This window comes from Scyliorhinus torazame, unplaced genomic scaffold (genome assembly GCF_047496885.1).
Source record: "Scyliorhinus torazame isolate Kashiwa2021f unplaced genomic scaffold, sScyTor2.1 scaffold_1497, whole genome shotgun sequence".
Lineage (NCBI taxonomy): Eukaryota > Metazoa > Chordata > Chondrichthyes > Carcharhiniformes > Scyliorhinidae > Scyliorhinus > Scyliorhinus torazame.
This window is the reverse complement of record NW_027309224.1, coordinates 1-26,677: the sequence shown is the minus strand read 5'-3', so window position 1 is coordinate 26,677 and position 26,677 is coordinate 1. Positions and strand designations below refer to the sequence as shown.

The window sequence follows — 26,677 nt, the reverse complement described above, 5'->3', positions numbered from 1 at the left end:
GAGGTGAGTAGCCATCTGTGCTCACAGGCAAAGAGCCCGCGGGTTCTGGACTTGCCACCCCAGTGGTCGGTGGGGGGTGTAACTGCAGTTGCACCATCATGCCAACCCCTGGATCGTGTGTACCCATTCCTGGGGCAACCCTTATCCGTGCCCCACCGGCCACCCATAATCCCACCAACTGTCGAGGTCTCGACTATTGCCAATCATGGTTAAGTGAGCACCTCACACAACCCAAGTGGATCCCTATGGTTGGGCGGGCCATGTAGCATGTGGAAGTCATTGCCTAGCATCCCACTCACGCCTTGATGCATGGACTCTGTGCTTGAACACTGCAGGAGGCAATACCACACACGCAGCAGCCAACATCCGAACACTCAGGGTGGGACACAGCTCCGGAGACATGTACACGGCCGGAGGGTGGGTGAGTGCTATGGGGAGGGCAGCTGCTTGGAGAGATCGACCAAGGGTTCGGAGGTCAGCCCGCATTGTGAAAGAAAGTGATAAAGGCATCATCATACCAGTTGTGCACAAAAGGTGTTTGTGTTTTACAATTCCTACCCTCCGAATGGTGCTGCCCCCTCCCACACCGCCAGCCCCTCAACCCTTACCCATCTCCCCACCCCCTCCCCCGGTGCCCTCAGTGATCCTTGATGTGCTTGGCCCGCCTAGCTCCACCATGTCTAGGCATGTCCCCAGGATACAAATCGGAGGTGGAGGCAGCCAAATGCTTACCACGTCCCGTGCAATTCAATGCCTCTGGCAGGCGTCCTCTGGGGGCTCGGAGGCCGGAGGGCCCCAGCTCACTTGTCAACAGCACATGCACAGCCGTGCCACCCTCCCTATCCCATGTTAAGGCTGTGAGACGTGACTTCAGGAAATCGGGGGAGCGGATGGACACCGTTGCCATTCCATGGGACAGGCCTGGGTTGGCACCTGGCACTCCCGCCTCCAACTCAGTGCCCATAGGGCTCTGGGGTTCACCTTGGGATGGAGGGCCAGCTGGTTTGCATCTTCTGGCTCTGCCAGCCCTGGCAGTTCCCCATGGCTGCACCATTGTTTCGACACCCTCGGCGATGCTCCTCAGTGACTGGGACATGCTCTGCGCCTAGGCAATGCCCACCTGTGACTGGGGCAAGTTCTGCAGTACCTCGGCCATTCCCATCTGAGAGCGAGACATGCCCCATAGATCCTCATCAAGATCAGCCTGATATCTGGCGACATCCTCCAGCGAGACAGACATTCTGGCAGTTATCGACTGTAGTGTTGGTCTCCATGCCATGAATTGCCAGCACCATTTCCTGTGCTTGTAGCCTCAGGGACTCCTCCAAGCAGATCTGCCGGAGTAACAATGACATCTCCCTCCGAATGTCCCGGCTGGACCCCAAAGTCTCCATCAGCTCACGAGAATTACCTCTTCCACAGGCTCAGTATCAGGATGTGACCCAGCAGACCTCCGACTGCTGTCTCGCCTGGCAGTTCCTGCCTCCACCTGATGTACATCAGCAACAATGTGGTGCTCACCAGATTGTGCTCCAGAAGGCTGACCACTAACACTTCTCACGGAGATGCATGTATCTGCACTGGTGGAGGGTGAGGATGACAGCTGTGACGCGGCTAGTATGGTGGCATCCTCGAGCTCTCCTCCGAGCTGGTCTCATGGGAGACTGGAGAGGGGTTCACCCGGGATGGGCCTGCGCTATCGCCTGGAGGACCTGCGGGAGAATGAACATGTGGTCAGTGGGAAGGGTTGGTCAGTCAGTAAGGCAATACAACCTCATGTTCGACAGGTCCTCCCGGTGGAGCCTCACCTCTGCATCGTCCCGCCAGTCTCTGCATTGGTGATAGGGTGATGGCCCTATCCTTGGCCACACCAGTCACCTCCATGACACGCTCCTCAAAGGTGGTGAGGATTCTGATGCCGGCACACCACTGCCAATCTGGGCCCTCTCTCGGCAATTGTGGGAGAGCTTTTCTTGAGGGGACACAGAGGGAGCATCATTAGCCACACCCATGGTTCACAGTGATGGCAGGAGGGGGTGTGAAGGAAGGGTTGGGGGGTGGGGAACGTGATGTCTACTCACTCGTGCTGCCCGGTGTAGGTCATTGACCTTTTTCCTGCACTGGAGGCCAGTCCACCTGGTCACATTCCTCCGAGCTCGCAGCCGCCCTCACCTCATCCCAGGCAGCACTGGCTGCTCTATTGCTCACCCGCCTGGACCCTTAGGGGAACAGGACATCACCCCTGGCCTACACAGCATCTAGCAGCCTCCGCAGGTCAGCTTCCCTTCAATTTGGGGCTGGTCTCCTCGCCCATTGTTGCAAGCTAGCTGGGGTTGGCTGAGCAAGTGCTGCTCGACCTTGCTAGCGGGGCGCTCGGTGCTGGCCAATCAGCTGGCGAGTCTTCATTTGGACCAATTAACGTTGAATAGCGTGCCGGGAAGCTCGCAGCAATTCCTGCTCACTACAATACTTGGAAACCTTTCCGGAAAATCGCGCTCAGTATTTTTTGGCCCTCTTGTCTGCATGGAATTTAGTCCCCTCTTGAAGGTAGATTTTATAACTGCAATTGTATTATTTTCTCTCTTTAATTTTGAAGTAATTATCCAAAACTTAAATTAATATTGAATTATCAACCATCACAGGTGGTGAAGCCTTCTCATTCGAACAGCTCTTGCTCAAAAAAGCTCAACTCCCCTTTATGCATCTCGAGTTTGAGAAGTGGGCCTCATCTTTTCACTCGTGAATGAAAAAGGAACAATCTGGCTCTTCGACTCTTTGACAGTCATCCAGACACAAAACGTCAGCTCCGTTCTCTCGGTAAGAGATGCTTTCCGACCTGCTCAGATTATCCAGCATTTTCTGTTTTCGTTTCAGATTCCAGCATCCGCTGTAATTTACTTTTATCGATGTTTCCATTGTCTGTCCCTTTTTTCATTTTGATCAAGACTCATTAAATTTTCTCAGTGCAAAATAATACTTCCCCAGTTTCTCAAGAATTCCTAATTTTCCAGTCTTAATTTTAACCAAGTAAATCTGCACTGCACACTCCAGCAATCCATACCCATCCTATTTGAGGAGATCTGAAGCTATAGATTATTCCAAATGTGGCATAATGATTGGTGAGCTATCGCACCACTTTCCTGTTACAATACAAATACCAAAATCTCATTTAGCGATGTTTAAAAAATTTTTTTTTTAAATTGTCCACCCACTTGGGTGGGCAAAATACATCCTTCTTCCCTGCCTGGAGATATTACCATGTTGACATCTCTATTCTTGGTTTTCCCAAAAAGCATCACTTCATTTTTCGTTGTTCCACTAGGTGTGCAATGCTCATTCTTCCAGTGTGTTTAATGCCCATGATTTTCCCAAGACTATGGTATCCCACGTTTGCCAACAGCAGTCAATTACAACAGGAGCACAGATTAGTGAGAAAAATATCCTCTTGTCACAACAGTCCACCTTTAAGCTATGGTTACCCAGACCTTCACTCTCCCCTTTTATGCCATAGATCTCAACTATTCGAACAATTTCTCATGCAGCACTTTATATAATGTTTTCTGCATTTGTTATGCAAAATGCCCAGCGCCATATTTTTGCAACATTAAGAATTATGTTCCTCTACATGAGATTGCAGGTCTGGCTGAGGTAACAACTGTTCTGAAGTGAACAGGATTCGGAGTTTAAATTCAAATGTTATACTTCTGAGGAATTTGGATAGAATGATGTGCGCAAGTTTTCAAAATCTGATTTGGTTAGGTTATTTACTGCAAACCGGACCAATGCTGATTTTCGATAAGTGCTTTACGGCCCCCATGAAGCATCCGTGTGCTCCATATCAATGTGCTCATGGGCTTCTTTCATTCAAGACTGAAGAGTCTGTTGGACGATAAAGAACCCTACCCTTGCATTATCGAACCTGCTTTTTTAAAAAACTGATCCCGCAAACATGTTTCCCACCTGTTTAATGTATCATTATACTTAGTGCCCACCTATGAAGGCCTACTGGTTAACTCACCTGTGAAGGCGTACTAGTTAAGTCCATTTTCTCCTGCATTTTCTCTTTTGCTATCCGTGCTGCATCTTTAAATTCCTGGAACTTTTCCGAAAACTATATTGGGAATAAAGGGTCTTTTAAAAATCAGTTTGTAAGAAATGAAAGACTACAAACAATACATGGATTGGATTGGATTATTGTCACGTGTACAGAGGTACAGTGAAAAGTATTTTTCTGCGAGCAGCTCCACAGATCATTAAGTACATGAGAAGACAAGGGAATAAAAGAAAATACATAATAGGGCAACACACAGCTGATTGTTCAAGGTGGCAATTTATGTACAAACAAAAGCAATGGGCTTAGTTTGTTCAGCTGCAACATGAATGTCCACACCTATTCTACAAACCCCTGCAAATTTTCTCTCTTCAGATAATTATCCAATTCCCTTTTTAAAGTCACAATTCAATCTGCTTCTATTACAGTCTCGGGTAGCACAGTCCAGATTTTAACCACTTGCTGCAGAAAGAAGATTTTCCTCATGTCACCTTTAGTTCGTTACTATTCACCTTGTCGGTGTCCTCTGGGTTCTCGACCCTTGTGCTAATGGGAAGTTTCTGACCAGACTCTTCAAGATTTTGAGCACGTCTATTAAATCTCCTCTACTCAAAGATGAGCAACATCAGCTTCTCCAATCTTGACATATAACTTAGGTCTCTTATCCCTGGAACCAGTCTCATGAATTTCTTCTGCACCTTCTTCACATCCTTTCCAAAGTGAAATGCCCAGAATTGGATACAACACACTGCTAGAGGCTAAAGCCTTGTTTTATAAAGATTCACCATAACTTCCTTGCTTTTGCACTCTATCCCCTATTTATAAAGCTTAGGATCCTGTATACCTTATGAACTACATTCTCAACTTACTCTGACACTTCAAATGATTTGTGCATATATGCCCCCAGGTCTGCCCCTTCTTTCAACTGAAGAACTGTACCCTCTATTTAATGATGCCATTTTGTGTTCTGCCAACAAATAAAGTGTTCCACTTCACACTTCTATGTATTAAATTTAATTTCCATGTGTCCATCTATTCCACCAACCTGTTTATACCCTCTTGAAGTCCATCACTACCCTCCTCACAATTCATTGTACTTCCCCAGTTTTACAGCATTCACGCATTTTGAAATTGTGCGCTGCACATTCAAGTTATGTACCAAGAGAAGCAATGATGCCAGAAGTGACTCCTGAGGAACTCTGGAGCAAAAATAAGTACTCAGTACTGCTTGGCTTCCTGTCACTCAGCCACCTTTGCATTCATGCTGCCTCTTGTCTTGCTTTATTCCATGGGCTTTAAACTTTGCTGACAAAACCCGTTATGTGGCACTTTGTTAAATGCCTTTTAGAAGTCCATGTACACCACATTAGCTTGTGCAAACAATGCCAGTGACACTTTGGCAGAATTGGTAATTCGTTCTCGTCACACTGTAGTGCAGCTAATTACTATATGAATACGCTAGATGTGTCACCTTAATTAACTTTTTAACAAGCTTTGCATCAACCATGAACTGGCTGCCGGGCCACATTTCTGCCTCACCCCGCTGGCGGGATTCTCTGTTACGTTGGCTGGTCAATGGAGTTTTCCATTGTGGGGCAGCCCCATGCTGTCGGGAAACACCCGGGCACTGGCAAAACAGAGCATCCCACCGGCAGAGAAACCCGTCCAGAGTCTCTCGGGTAGTAACCCAAAAAACATGTTATACAATGATCAGGCAGCAAGTCAGAAGAGTTTACATATATATTTCGTTTACATATATATTTCATTTACAAATATAGTAATTTACAATATTTAAACAGGATATATTGTTTTGATTTCTTTATTCTCAAAGTAAAAGTACTACTAACTAAAGCTTTATATTGGTTCCAATGGGGAAATCTGATTCACATATCATGGTTTCATTTAAAGTTGCACTTTTCAGGAACACATTATAGCATTAAGCGAGGAATTACTGTTCAGGGGATGATTTGGCTCAGTTGGCTGGACAGCTGGCTCGTGACGCAGAGTGGCACCAGCATCATGGGTTCAATTCCTGCACCTACTGAGGCTATTCATGAAGGCCGACCTCAACCTTGTCCCTTGCCCGAGGTGTAAGAACTCTCTGGTCAAATCACCACCATCTCAGGTCTCCCGCTCAAAGGGAAAAGCAGCCTATGGTCATCTCGGACTGTGGTAACTTTACTTTACTGTATGGGGTATTGAGTTATTGTGCATTACTGACCTTCTAATATTTTAGTCAATCAATATAAATTAGGCATAATTTTGAACAACAAGTTCAATAAAAGTACAACCAAAATGTGTTTGAGTTTTGATTTTGTCAAGTTTTCCAAAATGATGTATTATACTCACTTTTGTTAGATGATGCTCAGAGGAAAAACCTAGGCCATAGACTGTATTTGCACGGCTATCTGGCCACTGACCGAACTTCTGAGATGTTTTTGTGAATGTCATGTTTGGGGTGATTGTGCTGTTGATTATTGCCTGGAAGAACAAAAACTTTATCGTATCATTAATTTGGCTTTACAAGTAGAATTCTTCAAAACAGATCAATGTCCCCAACCTTCCCCACTAACGTTAGACATTTAATTCCAAATCAAAATTAGGCTTTGGTCGATTCTTTCTTCACCACCCCATGTGGAAGTGACTTGTGACGAATTGTCCATATATTCTGTTGGCTACTTGCTTTCCACATTAAAAAGGGAAATCTCAATATCAGTTTGTGGAAGAATGCATATTGCCCATCTTAACTGTTATCAAATCAACAGGGAATCGAAAACGTTTCCTAAAAAGAAAATCACAGCTTTCTATGGAAAGACACATCAAATCAGAGTTTGCAAACCTTCAAGCTTCAACTTGCCTCTCCTCGCACTTGGAAGTTGTCAATGAGAAGCAGTTTGGCACAGATTGCAACTGGTTGACCAAAGGTTATCTTAATTTTTTTAAGAGCTACGCAATCTAGTCTAGAAAAGGAGGTTTAATAGTCAAGTTTCAGGAACCATTTGCAGTGAGAATTTTAACTCTTTTAATCTTTGGATGATCAGGTACCTCAAGGGAACTCTGAACTCTTAAAACCTACTACTGAAGGAAGCCGCCAGAGATCATGAATAAAATGCTCAACAAACATTATACAAAGTTAACTATTTCACTTGCGCTCACCATCACCTCAATTTCTTATTTGAGCTTCACAAATTCTGAAATACTCTCATATAAAATTTTAAACTTTTGCCCTTTTAACAGTGCAAGTTAATGAATTACAATTTTTTCTAATGTTCCACTGATCTTTAAGAGGACAAATCTTTAATGTGTTTTTCTAACTTGAGAGGAGGGGTTTCCAACGTAAATAATTAAAGATTTACATTTATATGGTGCCATTCATAAACTAGCAAGTGCTTGACACCAAACAAAGTACTTTTGAAGAGTGGTCACTGTATTTAATGTAGAAAACGTGGAAGTCAAATTGCACACAACACTATTCTCAGATATCGTTTTGAGATGTTGATCCAGGGGTAAATATTAGTCAGAAAACTGGGAATCGACTTTCACGTTCTTCTTTGAAATAGTGCCATGGGATCTTTTACATTCATCCAAGAGAGCAGATGGGGCCTCAGTTTAACATTTCATCCAAGAGAGAACCTCAGACCAGTCAGATCCACTGGTGAAAGATGGTAAGCAATTAAACAACTTTAAGAGGAGGGGGCTCAACAAATAGCAATGAATTCAGAACAAGTCTGTGAGTACAAGAGAAGGCTGAAGTTTTTACAATCACTTTCAAACAGCACAGCCAAGTGAATGTTTGAGAACCAGTTGTGCCTCTAGCTAAGCTATCCCAGTATAGTTACAACACAGAAAAATTGCCCAGGTACTTCCTGCTCAGAATTACTACCCCATCTACTCAATCAGCAGCAAAGTGATGACAAGTGTCATCAACAATGCTAACCAGTCGGACCTGCTCACCAAAACCAAAAATAACCTGCTCAGCAGTGCTCAGTTCTGCCAGGACCACCTATCTGCAGATCTCATTACAGTCTTGGTCCAAACATGGACTAAAGAGCTGAACACCACAGGCAAGTGGAGTGTAATTGCTCTTGACATTCAGGCAGCGTTTCACTGGGTGCAGCATCAAGGAACACTCACAAAATTGAAGTCAATAGAAATTTGGGGCAAAACACTGCACTGGTTGAAGTTACCCCCAACAGAAAAGGAAGATGGTTAGGTTGATGGTAGCCAGCCTCAGAATATTATTGCTGGAGGTCCTCAGGACAGTGCCCTGGCCGCAAAACATTTTCAGATGCATCAGTGACATGCTCTCGTTTTTAGACTGGTGGGGACGGTCATTGCTCATTGCAGAGTGTAGAGTCTCATTTGGATTATTCTAATCGTGTGCAGTGAACCGGACAACATTCAGACTTGATGTGAGACACAAAATTTTACTTGCCACTTAGTGCCAGGCAATTACCATTTCTAACAAGCAGGTAATAAAGTAAGTCGGTGTAGTCTGGTACGGTGTGCTGATAACAAAGTGGCCAAATCATCCGGTACAAATGGGTAAAATAGGCTCAGTTTAACTGTATTTAACAGAAAATCAGATTTGTCACTGGAATTAAATATATTTTACAATCTCTAGAAATGAAATGTTCCTCTTCAGTTTTTGCTTCATGGCAGGAGAAAGATGTTCACGTGATGCTGAATGGTAGCTTTTGAGTCACCACTTGCTCCTTATTGGTCAAGTCCATCGTGTCAGGGGCTTCCGGTGGCGGCCATGAGCCGAGCAATTGTATGCAAGGCAACTCTCGTGTGAAATTCTCAAATATGACCTTTAACTCCATCAAACAGGCACCAAAAACTTCCATCCATCCCCCCCCCCCCCTCCAAAAAGCCTATGGGGGTAAACTGGGGTAACCGGACCAAGAGGGGAACCATTACACGAGCAAGCAAGTTGGTGCATGGGAGTACAGTGAAGGAGGAGGACGCAGCACACCTCCCAGGAGGAAGGACGCACCTGACAGGAGGGAAAGGAAAGGTAGAAATTCAGGGAAAGCAAAGGGTAAAAGAGTAGAGTGCTGGTTGCAACAGACAACACGTGGAGTTGGTAAAAAGACAAAGCAGTTGGTGGCCATTTTGGATGGCCCGAGAGCAAGGGCAGGCCCAACAGTTTGTTGGCTTCCTGCTCAAAACAAATATAGTGTTCATCGAGTTCATCAGGGAAAAGTGTTCTGTTGCCAGAGATTCTACTCGGCTTTGCTTTGTACCCGTTATGTTATTTAAGGCTGGTCACAACCGACAAGAGTCCATGTCATTAGTCTGGGACTCTAGTTTAGTTTGGTACTGTCCTCTTTGCAACGTCCGCAAAGCCATCAGGTAGTGAGGTGGGAAGAGGGTGTTGAAATACAACTATACCAGCAATAAATTAAAGTTACTTTCACCCCTGCCAACAAGGCAATTGACCTACATCCTTTGGACATTCTATCACCAAATCCACCACCACCAACATCCTGGAGGGTCACCATTCACCAGAAACGTAAATGGACGAGCCATATAAATACCATACACACATAAGGAGGCAAGGTGTTTGGCATTCTGCAGTAAGCCACTTAGAATCATAGGATTCCAACAATGCAGAAGGAGGCCATTTAGCCCATTAAGTCTGCACCGACACCCTATACAGATCCAATCCCCACCCTAACCCTGTAACCGTGTGCATGGGCTGGTTTAGCTCAGTGGGCTAGACATCTGGTTTTTAATGCAGAACAAGGCCAGCAGCGCGGGTTCAATTCCCGTACCAGCTTACCCGAACAGGCGCCGGAATATGGCGACTAGGGACTTTTCACAGTAACTTCATACTTGTGACAATAAAAGATTATAATTATTATTAATCCCACCTAACCTTTGGACACTTGGGGCCAATCGACCCAACCTGCACATCTTTGGACTGTGGAAGGAAACCGGAGCACCCAGAGGAAACCCACGCAGAGAGAATCAGCAAACTCCACTAAGACAGTCACCCTGGCGCTGTGAAGCAGCAGTGCTAATCACTGGTTGGAAGGTTGGGCCCTGGGGTGGTTGTGGAGGACCAAACAGCCATCATGTTGTCCTGAAAATTTGTTCTTGGGATGTGGGTGTCACTGGCTGGGCCAGCATTTGTTGCCCATCCCTAACTGCCCTTGACCAGAGTGGTTTGCTCGGCCATTTCAGTGGGGGATAGTTCAGAGTCAACCGCATTGCTGTGTGGGTCTGGAGTCACATATAGGCCAGACTGGGTAAGGATTGCAGATTTCCTTTCCTGAAGGACATTAGTGAACCAATGGGTTTTTATGACAATCAGCAATGGTTTCATGGTCATCACCAGACTTTTAATTCCATATTTTGTTTACAGGGGCAATTTGAAAGGCTGACAACTGGGAGGGCAGTAGGACAGATGCTTGGGCAAGAGGGGTGCAGTACGAATACGGAGAGAAGGCGAGTCGAATGTTAGCAGAGGCAGGCCGCGTCCAGGGAAATATTGAAGATACGGACAGGGGCAGGGGATGTGCTGCCAGAGCAGAGGAAGATAAATGAGGAGTCTAGGGATTATCATAAGGAGCTGTACAGGGCGGCCCCCAGTACGAATACAGAGAGAAGGCGAGTCGAATGTTAGCAGAGGCAGGCCGCGTCCAGGGAAATATTGAAGATACGGACAAGGGCAGGGGATGTGCTGCCAGAGCCGAGGAAGATAAATGAGGAGTCTAGGGATTATCATAAGGAGCTGTACAGGGCGGCCCCGGGGGGGTGAAGAGGGGGGACATGGGACGGTTCTTAGATGAACTGGAGTTTCCACAGCTGGAGGAAGAGAAGGGGCAGGCGCTGGAGGAAGAGAAGGGGCAGGCGCTGGAGGAAGAGAAGGGGCAGGCGCTGGAGGAAGAGAAGGGGCAGGCGCTGGAGGAAGAGAAGGGGCAATATCCGAGGGAGACATTAGACAGTATAAAGGGGTATGAAGTCGGGGAAGGCCCCGGGGCCTGGTCAAATTTTATAAGAAGTTAGTGACCGACCTGGCACCACCTCTCTTGGGGGTGTTTAATGAGGCGTTGGAGAAGGGGGTGCTGCCGGAGATGATGGAGCAGGCAACAATCTGTTAATACCAAAAAAAGGGAAGGACCCTTGGAACGAGCGTCGTATAGGCCCATAAAATCGCTGAAGTTGGTGGCAGGAAGGATGGAAGGTCGCGTTCCGGGGGTGTTTGCGGAGGACCAAACAGGCTTTGTGAAGGGCAGGCAGCTTTCTAGTAATATAAGGAGACTGTTAAATGTGATTATGACCCCAGAGGTGGTGGTGACCATGGACGCGGAGAAGGCATTTGACTGGGTATCTGTTTGAGGTCCTGGGAAAGTTTGGGCCGAAGTTTGTGGCATGGGTGCGCCTGTTATATGTGGCACCGAGGGTGGGTGTGCGGACCAATGACATGGGTGGGTTAATAGAACTTTGAACTACACAGGGGATTCAGATAGCGAGGGAATGGGCGATGCTCCACAACTGGAATTTAACAAAAACTGGTGGAGGAGGCTAGGGAGGATCTCAAGCGGTGGGATATGCTGCACTTTACTTTGGCAGGGGGAGTCCAAGTGGTGAGGATGAACATTTTGCTGAGGTTCCTTTTCATGTTCCAGACACTCACGGTCTTTATACCAAAGGCCTTCTTCCAAAAACTGGACATGATTATTTTGGACTTGGTATGGGCAGGGAAGATGTCGGGGGTTAAGATGACCCTGTTACAGAGGCAGCAGGGAGGGTTGGCGTTGCCAAACCTGCTTCAGTACTAATGGGTGGCAAATGTGAAGGTGAGGTGAGGCGATGGTGGGAAGGAGAGGGGGTAGAATGGAAGAGGAATCCTAAGGAGTCCAGCTTAAGGGCTATGGTGATGGCAGTGTTGCCAATGGCACCGAGCAGATACTCAGGGGCCCGGTGGTGCAGTCCACGATGAAGATCTGGAACCAGCTGATGAGGCACATTAGAATAATGGGGATGTCAGTGTTAACGCTGTTATGTGAAAACCACAGTTTTGAGCTGGGGAGAATAGATAGCGTGTACCGGAAGTGGGGCTGATTAAGCGGAGGGATTTGTATCTGGAAGAAGGGTTTACCAGTACAGATGAATTGAAGGAGAGGGTAGAGCTCCCAAGAGGGAGTGAGTTTAGGTACCTGCAGGTAAAGAACTTTGCATGGAAAGTTTGGAAAGAGTTCCCCAAGTTGTCGAGGTACAACCTGCTGGTGCGATTGTTGCTTCTGGACACGTGGCTGGGAGAGCAGGCAGGTAAGCAAGTGGGAGGGGGAGCTGCGTGGAGAGATAAACTGGGGAGTATGGAATGAGGCGCCACGAAGGGTAAATGCGACCTCCTCATGTGCAAGGATGAGCCTGATACAGTTCAAGGTCGTACACAGGGTACATATGACAAGGGCAAGAATGAGTGGGTTCGAAAAAGGGGGAAAATTTGTACAAACTATTTAGTCATGTGTTGGGAAGTTGGTTTCCCGAATTGTTTGTGTGTTGTAACATTTCATACAAGCTTGGAATAAAATACATTTTAATTCCAAATTTTTACTAACTTCAAATTTCACCATCTGCCATGGTGAAATTCAAACCTGGGACCTCAGAGCATGAACTTGGGTGTCTGGATTATTAGTCCAGTGATGATACCACTGTGCCACCAACTCCCTTGATTAAATTTAATTCTCGGCCATTAGCCATTAATATTCATGGAAATCATAGGATCTCTCCAGTGCAGGTAGCCATTTGGCCCTTAGTGTCTGCACCAACAGTCTGATAGACTGATACTCCACCTAGACCTTATCACCCTCCCGCAACCCTGTCACCTAACCTTCACATTCTCCGATACTAAGGGGCAATTTAGCATGGCCAATCCACCTAACCTGCACATCTTTGGACTGTGGGAGGAAACCGGTGCACCGGGAGTAAACTCCTACAGGCACTGGCAGAGCGTGCAAACTCCACACAGTCACCAGAGATTGGAGTTGAACCCAGGTCCCTGGTGCTGTGAGGCAGCAATGCTAACCACTGTGCCGTCCACTTATATCCAAAACTCCCCAAAACCTGTCCACTATCTACAAGCACAAGCTGAATGGAATATGGTTCACTTGCCAGGGCGAGTGCAGCAAGAAGCACGACATCACGGTGGACAAAGCAGTTTGGGCGGCATGGTAGCACAGTGGTTAGCACGGTTGCTTCACAGCGCCAGGGTCCCAGGTTCGATTCCGGCTTGGGCCACTGTCTGTGCGGAGTCTGCACGTTCTCACTGTGTCTTTGTGGGTTTCCTCTGGGTGCTCCGGTTTCCTCCCACAAGTCCAGAAAGATGTGCGGTTAGGTAATTTATACATTCTGAATTCTCCCGCCGTGTAACTGAACAGGCGCCGGAATGTGGCGACAAGGGTTTTTCACAGTAACTTCATTGTAGTGTTAATGTAAGCCTACTTGTGACAATAAAGATTATTATTAGTTGACTTGATCGGCGCTTCCTTCAATTCCCGTAAAACATTCACTCCTCCATCACCAGCCCACTGCGGCTGCAGTATATACCATCTACAAAATGTACTGCAGCAACTCACGAGGCTTCATCACCAGCACCTCCCAACCTCGGTCCTTCTACCACCAAGATAGATATGTTCAGTCGCTGGATAGAGCACCACCACCTTCAGGAGTTGTCTTTTGCCATCCTTTGCCCGCTCAGATTTTTCAGTCAGTTCCAGGGAATCCTGGAGCACAAATTCCCAGTGCAAAAACTTGTATATATAATTAGCAAGCCACAAACTATCCCAAAATTCCCTACCCAACAGCACTGTGTATACTACATGGACTGCAGCTATAAACCACCACATTCTCAAGGTGGGATGGGAAATAACCCTGGCCTTGCCAGCAATATCCACATACCTTGAACAAATTTTTAAAAAGGTTGAGGAAAATAATTGTGACAATTTTGCCACTTGTTCCACTTTAAGCAAATATGAAAACAGATCCAGTTAGTGCAGAATTGTCACTTTGAGTATATAGTCTGAGCATTTCCAGAGTTACCCACATCACTCAAAAGCTATGCTCAGTATGCACTGGGATGAAGAGTCTCAAGATGGGTATCACTATACCCCGGGTTTATATGTCAAGGCAGCCTGCTTGTACCCCAGCGTAAATGTCAGGGGTGAGCCTGTCGCCACATAGCTGGCTCACCCGACTTGCATAGTTTGGGTTGTGGACCTTTAATTAGCATGAGGCAGGTGTCGTGCCCACTGCCAATTCTGCAAGTAGGACAAGAGCAAGAAGATGGTGCTCAGGGACAACAAACTATGTTTAGGATTTTCTAGGGGCCAGGGATGGAGGTAGGAATGTGTGGGACATGTTGGACAAGACAAGGAAAGGAGATGGGAATGAGCAGGGGCAGGCAGAACTGTGACAAAGGACCTCCCGACTGGCACTGGTGGCCAGGCAAGAGACAACACCTGTTCTTTTACCACCACCACAACAAACTCCTTAACTGGCCAACAGCCCACAGGATTAAACCAATCTTGCTGCATGTTCAGTGCCAGGTGCACGTTGAATGCTGTGCTTTCCTTCCACCCATTGAATCAGAGCTTAATTGCCCACTTAATGGTCTCAACTGGCCCATGGGTAGACGACCCATCTAATGCCTCCCACAGCACGCAAAAAGGATCTGTACCATTGGGATGGTCTCCACCTGCCGATCTGGGGCCAAAAACATGTAGCAGTGCAGAGAGTAAAGTAAGTCAGGAACCCAATTTCTGGAACAGTAGCTAATGACAAAACTACAAGTATACCAGTTAAACCAAAAGAGAAAAATAATAAACAAGCAAATAAAGTATCAGTGCTGAGGGAGAGGTTAGCCCAATTAAGAGTTCTATGTACTAGTGCACTGAGTGCGAGAAATAAACTAAATGAGCTGCAGGCACAATGCAAATCGAAGATTATGTAGTAGCTATTACGGAGACATGGCTGCAGGATGGTCGGGACTGGGAACTAAATATACCTGGTTATAAAGTTTACATGAGGGACAAGGAAGATGGCAGAGGGGGTGGAGTAGCCTTAACTGATAATAAATACTATCACCTCAAGGGTGATGAAGGGAAAGCATCCAGTGAAGGTCATTTGGATGGAACAGAGGAACAACAAAGGATCTAAAACTGTAATGGGTGTTATTTTTGCAGTTTGGAGATGTCAAAATGTATAAATGCAGAAATCGGGCAAGTGTTTAATAAAGACAGTAGTGTGAATAAGGATTTAACAGTAATCAGTCAAATTTATTTAGCAACCTAACTGTGCACGAACATCAACGATCTGAAAGTAGTAACTCCGGGCATTGTTGTTACATTTGCAGGTGATTCAAAGATATGCAGAGAGACAGGTAGTGTTGAGGAAGCAGGGAGGCTGCAGAAGAATGTGGACAGGCTAGGAGAGTGAGCAAAGAAGTGGTAGATGGAAAATAATGTGGAAAAATGTGAAGTTATGATCTTTTTTAGGAAGAGGGGTATTGACTATTTTCTAAATGGGGAAAGGCTTCAGAAAGCTGAAGCACAAAGGAACTTGGGAGTCTTCGTCCAGGATTATCTTGTGTTAACAGTTTCAAGTGGGAAGGCAAATGCAATGTTAACATTCATTTTGAGAGGGCTAGAATAGGGATGTGCTGCTGAATCTGTACAAGGCTCTGGTCAGACCCCATTCGGAATGTTGAGAGCAGTTTTGGGCCCTGTATCCAAGGAAGGATATAATGCACTTGGATGGGGTCCAGAAGAGATTCACAAGGAGTGGTGTGGGAAAGAGGGGTTCTATTTCATGGGGCACTACCACCAGTATTGGGACAGGAGGGATCTGTACCGTTGGGATGGTCTCCACCTGAACCAACCTGGGACCAGAGTCCCAGCGGAGAGGATAAATATGGTGTTACTAGGACTTTAAACTTAGCAATTGGTGTGTGTATGTATACGTATGTGTGTGTACGTGTGTGTGTGTATGTATACGTATGTGTGTGTACGTGTGTGTGTGTATGTATACGTGTGTATGTGTACGTGTGTATGTATACGTGTGTATGTGTACGTGTGTGTATGTATGTATAAGTGTGTGTGTGTGTATGTGTGTGTGTGTGTGTATGTATACGTGTGTGTGTGTATGTATACGTGTGTGTGTATATGTGTGTGTGTACGTGTGTGTGGGGAGAGAGAGAGGTAAAACTACAAGTATAATGGATAATGGGAACCAGAACAGCCGGTCAACATGAGGATAAGGAAGAGGGGGTTAATAGAATGAACCTAACGACTATAGAGGGATAAGAAAACGTAAAACAATAAAATGTAAGGTTACTGGGGGAGTGAAAGTTGGGGATGAGGCTGAGTGTTATCAGAGACTAATGAAGGAGATCAGATTGTGAGAAAAGCGTAGTGCACAAGAAAATCCTGCAAAGGAAAGACAAATAAGTAGAATATATTTTAAAACCTTGTACCTAAATGCACACAGTATTCGGAATAAGGTCAATGAGCTGACTGCACAAATAGAGACAAATGGGTATGATAATAATAATAATTTTTATTGTCACAAGTAGTTACTGTGAAAAGCCCCTAGTCGACACATTCCGGCACCTGGTCGGGTACACGGAGGGAGAATTCAGAATACCCAAATTACCTAACAGTCCGTCTTTTGGGACTTGTGGGAGGAAACTGGAGCACTTGGAGGAAATCCACGTAGACACAGGGAGGACGTGCAGACTCCACACAGATAATGAGCCAAGCCGGGAATCAAACCTGGGACCCTGGTGCTGTGAAGCAAGGGTGCTAACCACTGTATTTGGTGGGGATCACTGAAACATGGTTGCAAGAGGACCAGGACAGGGAGTTAAATGTCCAAGGATACTCAGTATTCCGAAAGGATAGACAGGATGGAACAGGAGGTGGAGTTGCTTTATTGGTTAAAAGTGACATCAAGGCTGTATTAAGAAATGATATTGGCACTAAGGGCCAAGATGTTGAATCGATATGTGTGGAAATAAAAAACAAGGGGGAAAAACTCCCTGGTAGGAATAATTTACAGGCCCCCAAGCAATACTTCCAAAGTGGTGCATAGTATAAACCAAGAAATAATGAGGGCTCGTCAGCAGGGCACAAAGGTAATCATGGATGATTTTAACAGGCATATCGACTAGATTCATCAAATTGGCATGGGTAGCCTCGAGGGAGATTTCATAGAGTGCATGAGGGATTTTTTTAAATTATTTTTTTTTTTTTTTTAAAAAGAGCAATATGTAACGGAGCCAACCAGGGAGCAGGCTATTTTAGATTTAATATTATATGATGACGAAGGGTTGATAAATAGTTTGGTCATTAAGGACCTCTTGGAAGGAGTGATCGCAGCATGCTTAAATTTCAAATTCAGATTGAGCAAGAGAGAACAGAATGCCGTACTAGAGTTTTAGTGCTGGGCAGAAGTAGTTATACAGGCCTGAGGAAAGAGTTGACCCAACTAGACTGGGGACAAATAATTGTCGGGAGACCAGTTGAGCAACATTGGCTGATGTTCAAGGAGATATTAAACACCTCTGAATTAAAGTATATTTCTGAGAGGAAGAGGAATTGTAAAAAACGTTCCATGACTAAGCAAGTCAAAGAGGACACAAAGGCAAAAACTAAGCATACTGTGAAAGCTAGTGGTAAGCTGGACGATTGGGACAACTTTAGGATAGCGACTAAAAATAGAATGAAAAATGCTACGATAAACTATGAAAGGAAACTAGCAGAAAACAAACACTGATACCAACAGCTTCTATAAGGATATAAAGAGGAAGAGAATAGCTAAAGTAAATGTTGGCTGTTTACAGGACAATACTGGTGAGGTAATAATGGGGAACACAGATGGTGGAGGCACTGAACCGATATTTTGCCTCTGTCTTACACAGTACAGGATAATACATTTTTTTCCAAGAACTGCAGTTAATGCAGAGGAACTTAGCAGCCATCACTAGGGAGAAGATATAAAATAAACTAATGGGACTAAAGGCAAATAAGTCTCCGGGACCTGTAGGCCTGCAGGTAGGTACAGCAGTCTTCCTTAAAGATAGGCTTGCATTGATATTGCTACTTGTGTGACCTCAGGATATCCCAAAGGGCTTCACGGCCAATGAGGTATTACTGAAGTGTAGTGACTATGATTACATGGGAAATAAAGCTTCCATAAAGAGCAATGGATTGACAACCAGACAATCTGTTTTAATGATGTTGATTGAGGGATAATTATTGGCAAGGACAGCGGGAATAACAGCCCCACTCTTCTTCAAAATAGGGATGTTTTGCATCCAGCTTCAGAGTCGAGAGGATCTCGGTTTAATGTTGCATCCAACAGACAGCGCTTCAGGTAATGCAGCACTCCCACTGTGCTGCACGGGAAATTATACTGTGTGTTAATCCTTTATGATGTAGACACATGATTTCAGCAAGAAATTGCAGCAAATAACAAAATAACAAGCTTAAAAATAAAACCGAATGAATCAAAAGAAAAATGTCATGTAGGTATGAAAAGCGTTGCAGCAAATTTAAAAAAAATCTTTGAATTATACTTGGTTTGCACACAGCATGACCAAAAAATAGCAGGCTCAAGGAAAACATGACCAGAAATGTAAAGCAAACCTATCAAAACTTTTTTGTGACCTCCGTTGTTAGAAGTCAGAAAGGAAAAGTATTAGACGTAATCAATCATAGTTTGGCAGTATTTTGATAGAGGGGGGCAGCTACTATCAAGGCCAATCATACACTGGGATTGATCAGGAGGGCATGACATTGCAATTCAGAACAAGTTATATGAAAAGGCTCCACCTCAAAAGATAGGGACAGTGAAAATAAAACAGAAAAATGATCAGGGTGATTAAATTGTAAAGACAAGTTCAATCATAAAGATTTAACATTTTATCAAAGAACATCCTTAGGTTTTTACGCTATTACTAATGTGAAGTTTTGTAAAATGGTTAGGTTTTAAATTGTCACATTAATTTAAGGTAAAATGGAGCAATGTGGAGCCACGTGATCTGCTATGAGCTGTTCCCAACAACTGGCCTGTGTGACCGACTACCTTGGATGCTAGATGCCTAGGTCAAGTGCTGTTGAAACACATGTAGCAGGTTTAACACCCGAAAACAAAGGCAAAACAGATATTTTTCTTACCACAGACTGTGTCTCAGACATTTGGAACAGGAAGAGAGGAAAGGAGTCCAGGATAAAAAGAGACAGATAAAAAGAGACAGCACACACCAGGGAAAATACTGTTGCATGTTATCTATCAGCTAAAATGCTGATAATCTAGTTGGAAGTGGAAACCAGCAGGAAACTAAGAACTCTGAAAGATTAGTCCTGGCATGGTTTGGGGGCGATGGAAAGAAGGAATGCAGGACAGGCTGTACTGCTGGAATCAGTTGGGATTCCTTGGAAGACCGAGATGGACACTGGATGTTACAATGTGGCAAAATGGGGAGAAGCTAACCTGTTGGAAGCTGGAAGTGACTTTGGACCATTTCCTGAAAAGACTTCAATTCTGAATACAGCTTATTAATGCAGAGTACACTGATGAGCAATATATATCTTCTGTAGTTTATGTTAGGTGTCACTGAGTAATATTTAGTCGAGATTGCTTTTAGTCTGTTTGTTGCAGTGAAGGTCTTGAAATTTAAAATAGTGAAATGTGATTCCTTCAAGTCGGTCACTGGGAGTGGAAATATCTTTTTAAAAGTTATCGCTCCCTGTAGGGATTGTAACAAGAGATAGCAAAACAATGATAGAAACCTCAACCTTTAACACATTGCACTTTCATGTAGTTCTCACCTTTGACCCATCAAGGCTGATTATCCTATACACATTGCGTGTATTGTCATAGAAGTAGGACACAGTCACAGCATGTTTGCTGGTGGGAACCCAGTTCTTCTTTGTGGTAGGGTCAATCTGGAAGACATGGGCCCGCGTGCTGAAGATGGGCTGCTCCCTGAGGGGATAGAAAATAGAAATTAGACCATAAAACGGCATGTGCACAATCATGCTGGGGATGTAGAAGTCAAATAGCTCAATTTACTTCTTTTTCCATTAGAAGCAAACAAATTGAAGAAAAAAACTAATTAGCACAAGGTTTTCACAATTAGGAAATGCTAACTATGCAATCTAAAGGTTGGACAACTAAATGTACAGTCTGCTGATATTTCTCAACATCAATCCTCACTGAAGCTCAGCTGTCATCATGTAAAAATGTTTCCTTACAAAAATATGCCAACATATTGGGGAATAAAGGGAAGAATAATGAGACCAAAGAGGAAACAGTGCAGTTAAGGCATAGCTAAATGCTGCCAAAATATTTCTGCATTTCCATCTAGAAGCAACAAAAATCCTGCAACTGGCTGGCAGTTAAACCCTAGTTGGATGAAATTTCTCAATGTGGCATTTTAAGGGTTGATCTGCCAAGTGAAAATTAAATCCACAATCTGTTCACTGTCCAGGAGATCATTTATACTTAATTTGTTACACAAATGTCAATCAATGCTTTAATTCAAAAGCCATATAATAGTAACAAATGTATGGCAGCAATATAGAAAAGCTGTCATTACTGAAAACCTGAAATGAAACTCCATAAGAGGTCAGCACCTGACGAACCTACATCACAAGTTTAAGTTCTAAGATAACTATTAATATTTTGATTTCACACTCAAATGATACAAAACCTTGCAATATTAAACTGGTCAGCTATGACAATGCTGGGAAATGAAATAAATCATCGCTTCTCAGCCTTTTGGCCAAGATTGAGCATCAAGGAAGGAATGGTAAGGTGAAGGAGCCTTGGATGACAAGGGAAGTGGAGCTTCTAGTCAACAGGAAGAAGGAAGCTTACTTAAGGTTGATGAAGCAAGCATCTGGCATGGCTCTAGAGGGTTACAAGACAGCCAGGAAAGCTCAAAAATGGACTGAGCGGTATAAGGGGGCATGAAAAAGCCTTGGCGGGAAGGATTAGGGAAAACCCCAAGGCGGTCTACACTTGTGAGAAATAAGAGGATGATCAGAGTGAGAGTAGGGCCGATCAGGGATAATGGAGGGAACCTGTGCCTAGAGTCTGAAGAGGTGGGGAAGGCCCTAAATGAATATTTTGCTTTGGTATTCACTAGAGAGAGGGACCTTGTTGCTCGTGAGAACAGCGTGAACCAGGCTAAAGGCTCAAACAGGTTGATATTAAGAAGGAGGGAGGATGTGCTGGAAATTTTGAAAAGCATCAGGATAGATAAGCCCCCTGGGCCTGACGGGACATACCAAAGGTTACTACAGGAAGCGAGGGAGGAGATTGCTGTGCCATTGGCAAAGATCTTTGCGTCCTCACTCTCCACTGGAGTAGGGACAGATGATTGGAGGGAGGCGAATGTTGATCCCCTGTTCAAGAAAGTGAAAAGGGAAATCCCTGGGAATTACAGACCAGTCAGTCTTACATTTGTGGTGAGCAAAATACTGGAAAGGATTCTGAGAGATTGGATTTATGATCATTTAGAAAAACAGTTTGATTAAAGATAGGGCATTGAATTCTTTTGAGGATGTGACAAGACACATTGATGAAGGTCAGGCAGTGGATGTGTTGTATATGGATTTCAATAAGGCATTTGATAAGGTTCCCCATGGTAGGCTCATTCAGAAAGTTAAGGGGCATGGGATATAGAGAAATTTGGCATCTGGATACAGAATTCGCTGGCCGCAAGAAGACAGCGAGTGGGAGTGGATAGAAAGTATTCCACCTGTAGGTCGGTGACCAGTGGTGTCCCTTAAGGATCTGTTCTGGGACCTCTGCTCTTTGTGGTTTTTATAAATGACTTGGATGAGGAAGAGGAAGGGTGGGTTAGTAAGTTTGCCGATGATACGAAGGTAGGTGGAGTTGTACATCGTGTCAAGGGCTGTTGCAGGTCACAACAGGATGCAGAGCTGGGCTGAGAAGTGACAGATGGAGTTCAACCTTGATAAATATGAAGTGCTTCATTTTAGAAGGTCGAATTTGATTGCTGAATACAGGTTAAAGGCAGGATTCTTGGAGGTGTGGAGGAACAGAGGGATCTTGGGGTCCACATACATAGATCCCTCAAAATTGCCACCCAGGTTGAGAGGGTTGTTAAGAAGGCGTATGGTGTGTTGGCTTTCATTAACAGGGGGATCGGGTTTAAGAGCTGTGAGTTTTTGCTGCAGCTTTATAAAATCCTGGTTAGACCACACTTGGAATATGGTGTCCAGTTCTGGTCGCCTCATTATAGGAAGGATGTGGATGCTTTGGAGAGGAGATTTACCAGGATGCTGCCTGGACTGGAGGGCATGTCTTATGAAGAAAAGTTGAGGGAGCTAGGGCTTTTCTCACTGGAGCGAAGAAGGAAGAGAGGTGACTTGATAGGTGATGAGAGGCATGGATAGAGTGGATAGCCAGATACTTTTCCCCAGGGCGGAAATGGCTGCCACGAGGGGACATAATTTTAAGGCGATTGGAGGAAGGTATTGGGGAGATGTCAGAGGTAGGTTCTTTACACAGAGTGGTGGGTGCGTGGAATGCACTGCGAGGTGGTGGAGTCAGAGTCATTAGGGACATTTAAGCGACTCTTGGACAGGTTAATGGACAGCAGTAAATTGAAGAGGTGTATGTTAGGTTGAACTTAGATTAGGATAAGCGGTCAGCACAACATCGTGGGCCGAAGGGCCTGTACTGTGCTGTTCTAAGAGCAGGTGTAATGCCTTGATCTGGTATCTCTCTCTTGTCGGGATCATGAATTGGATTCAGTTAAAATTGTTTTTTGGAGTAGGCAAGGAGCGGATTAGGGGTTTGCCCTTGTTCACTCTGACCTTTGGCTTTGTAAATCTGATATAGGAATAAAATAAATAAATAAAATAAAGCAATATTAATATTCAAACTAACATACCTAGTTTATAAAGCAAGTAAAGTCACCATAGTGCCAGATGTTTGCCCTTTAGACAGAGAAATTGGATGTAAGAGGAGGTCATTTGGCTTTTCGAATTGGCACCACCATTCAATATGATCATGTAAATTCAGTATTTCATACCCGCTTTACACCTTGATCCTTTTTGCCGCAAGGACCACATCCAGCTCCCTCTTGAATATATCCAACAACCTGGCCCCAACAGCTTTCTGTGGTCGAGAATTCCACAAGTTTCCAACTCGGAGAGAAGTTCTTCCTCATCGGAGTCCTGAATGGCTTATCCCTTATTCCTAGGTGGTGAGCCCTAGTTTTGGACGTCCCCAACATTGGAACATTCTTCTTGCATCGGGCCTGTCCAGCCCCATCAAGATTTTATATGTTTCTATGAGATCACCTCTCATTCTTCTAGATTCCAGTAAGTACAAGCCCAGTCGATCCAGTCCTTCTTCATATGCCAGTCATGCCATCTCAGCAATTAATCTCTCTCCTTTTTGAAAAAAAGTGGGGTTACATTAGCTACTCTCCAATCTACTCCACTGGAACTCTTCCAGAGTCTACAGAATGCTGGAAAATGATTATTTGAGGGGAGAGCTGACTGATGGTGGTTTAACCAGAGGATCACCACACCTCAGGCGAGGGAAGAGGTTGAGAAGGTACGTCTTCATGAATAACTTCAGCTGGTATGGGAATTGAATCCACGTTGTTGGATTTGCTCTGCATCACAAACCAGCTGTCCAGTCAACGGAGCTAAACTGGCCCCCTGGTTTATACCAAATTACTGCACAACAGTATATTTGAAACTTGACTTCCTGGGATAACGAAGCTGATATTGTTATTTGAATGACTAAAAGAAAAAAAAAGAGAAATTAAGAATACGAGAGAAAGACTCCCGTCTGTTGTGGGTTATCTTTTCCTAAAAAGTAATTTTTTTGAGACAGGGAGTGGATTGGGGCTCCCTGAAAGGGGATGCCATTTCATAGTTTCCTCTTCCCTCTCCCTACTTTACAATAAAAATTAGAAAGAAAAATAAATGAATACGAGAGAAAGTTAGCCAGAAATGACTCGATGGGCCAAATGGCCTTCTTCTGCACTGTAAATTCTATGATTCTATGAAATATAAAAATAGTAAGAGATGAGGAGTCCAGTGACATTACCACTACCCCATCTCCCCCATGAGATGGCACCTGGGGTACGATGTACAGTTTGGTTTCCTTACTCAAAGGAAACAATTGCATTAGAAGCAGTTCACTCGGCTGATTCCTGGGATGAAGGGGTATTCTCGTGAGGAACGATTGAGCCTGCACCCATTGGAGTTTAGAAGAATGAGAGGTGATCGTATGGAAACATACAAGATCCAGAAGAGACTCAACAGGGTGGATGCAGAGAGGCTGTTTTTCCCCCATATGGGAGCGACTAAAACTAGGGAACTGATTTATAGAATTCTTTTCTCCAGAGCAGTGATGGCAGGGTCATTTCTGATGCTTACGGCCAAGTTAGAGAAACTATTGATTAACAAGGGAGTCAAAGGTTATAGAGGGTAGACAGAAACAGGAGTTGAGGCTTTGGTTACTGTCTGTGCAGAGTCTGCACGTTCTCCCAGTGTCTGTGTGAGTTTCCTCCCACAAGTCCCAAAAGACGTGCTTAAGAGAATTGGACATCCTGAATTCTCTGTGTACCTGAACAGGCGTCGTAGTGTGGCGACTCGGGGATTTTCACAGCAACTTCATTACAGTAATGCAAGCCCACTTGTGACACGAATAAGATTGTATAATAATAATAATCTTTATCAAATAGTGGAGCAGGCTCGAAGGGCCAAATGGGCGATTCCCTGCTCTTAATTCTTATATTTGCATGTATATGTATTCACAGCATTTTATTCTATATATGAAAACATTCCATCAGTGTTGTCACATTCTAGAATTATATTCATTCAACATTCAAAAATGATATTTTAACCTTGATTCAGCATTTTGTTTGGATACATTTCGGAATATCCATGATTCTTTCTCCCAGATTAAAAGGAAATTAAAGAACTAAATCCTGAAGATGTTACAATCACTTAGACACAGTCCATTCCAAGATACAACAACTTTCCTTCATCGATTCATTTCACGCTGAAAATTACAGCTGGTGTTTAAAAAAAAAGACTTGCGAGCAAGAGTCTGAAAATGTAAAGAGGCGCAACTTGTTCTGGAGGCATAAAAACAGTTGGTGAAAATGATCAGCTCTCTCATAAAACAAACATCAAGAATGGAAGCGAGAAGCCAATACCCATGTTGAACAATTAAACTAATGTAGCATACATGATTTCAATGAATTTTGATCAAAGCTTCTGAACGTGCTCACAAAAGCAAGTCCAGATGGGGAAATTACATTTTACAAGCTCAATTCATGTAAAAAAAAAATACATCAGAGAACTCTGAAGATACTCATCAATTAGCTTATTTTGATTTCCACACATCAGCAACATCTCCCAATTCCATTTCCCCAAGTAGGGCTTCTAAAAAATTAGTCAGTGTCATGATATCCATATTAACATATCATGGTGCAATCACACACACACACACACCTGATGGACAGGTAGACGGACCAATCAACACACACACAACATCACAGCCAATCACCAGTGAGAGCACACGCACTATAAAACAGGGAACACCACAGTTCCCGCTCATTCAACCAGGAGATAGCTCAGAGCACAGAGCTCACAGCGTGCCACTCAGACATACACTATGTGCTGAGTGCCTCTCTAAGATAGGGCTGGGTCCACAGGTTAACTGGTGAAGTACGAACCACAGCCAGAAGTTAATAGGTATTGTACAGAATAATAAAATAGAGTTGTACCATCTACAACCGTGTTGGTTCGTTTGTGTATCGGAACACCCAACACGGCAGTCAGTGGATCTGAACCGCTTGATGCTTGAAGTGGACTTTTAATATTTCAACATGAAAATGCAACACCACAAATCAGGATTTAAGCTCCTCAAGCAAAATGTTCAATTGAAAAGTCAGGCTTGTTGCGTCTACTATTTAATAATCATTCAGCTGCAGTTACTATCAAGGCACAAATTAGAAAGTATGGGTGTCATGTAACCGGGAAAAAAAGTGCATCCGGGGCAGGAGGGGTTCTTCCAGGCATTTAGAGCGCTTTGTGGGAGCTACGCCACTATCTAACGGCACTCTTGTTTTTTCTCGGGCCTCAGCAGGGAATGCCCCGCTGAGGCAGCACTCAAGTCACACTTCCTTTGATCGGGGCAACATTCTGATCTCCCGACCTGACACCAGGACCACCCCAACGTCACCTGCTTTTTTTTGGCGGGGGGGGGGGGGGGGGGGGTCCTCCCACACCCCACCTCATTACAGCAGGGAACATCCTGCTAAATGGCATCCACCTAGGATCGATTCGGCAAGGCCGGCAGATCTGGTATTGGCAGAGACTGCAAGTCTGTGTCACGCCCATTATTGGTGGGATTCAGGTCGTGACATCTCAAGATGTCGTGAGGCACAACGACTGTCAGGAATACCAGAAGAGGCCTCACTATTTTTACCGGCTGCAACCTGTTCTGATTCCAGTGGGACACGGCCAGTTGATCACGCTCTATATGATTTGATAATGGGGTAGGAGGGCAGCAGGGAAACAAATAACGATAGAAACAAAATGGACA

The 26,677-nt window shown here is 44.5% G+C and overlaps 1 protein-coding gene across 1 annotated transcript in view; it reads right to left on the bottom strand.

Annotated features, from left to right (window-relative positions):
* The window catches only part of LOC140407362 (homer protein homolog 1-like), a gene marked incomplete at both ends in the record, with an annotated part of 39,816 nt that extends 15,960 nt beyond the window's left edge, over positions 1 to 23,856 (bottom strand). Inside the window, 4 exons of the mRNA XM_072494914.1 lie at positions 4,019 to 4,111; positions 6,401 to 6,532; positions 19,897 to 20,053; positions 23,784 to 23,856. Of these exons, the coding sequence (XP_072351015.1) occupies positions 4,019 to 4,111; positions 6,401 to 6,532; positions 19,897 to 20,053; positions 23,784 to 23,856 (455 nt within the window). The remainder of the gene's footprint in view (positions 1 to 4,018; positions 4,112 to 6,400; positions 6,533 to 19,896; positions 20,054 to 23,783) is intronic.
* Positions 23,857 to 26,677: the final 2,821 nt, after the last annotated feature.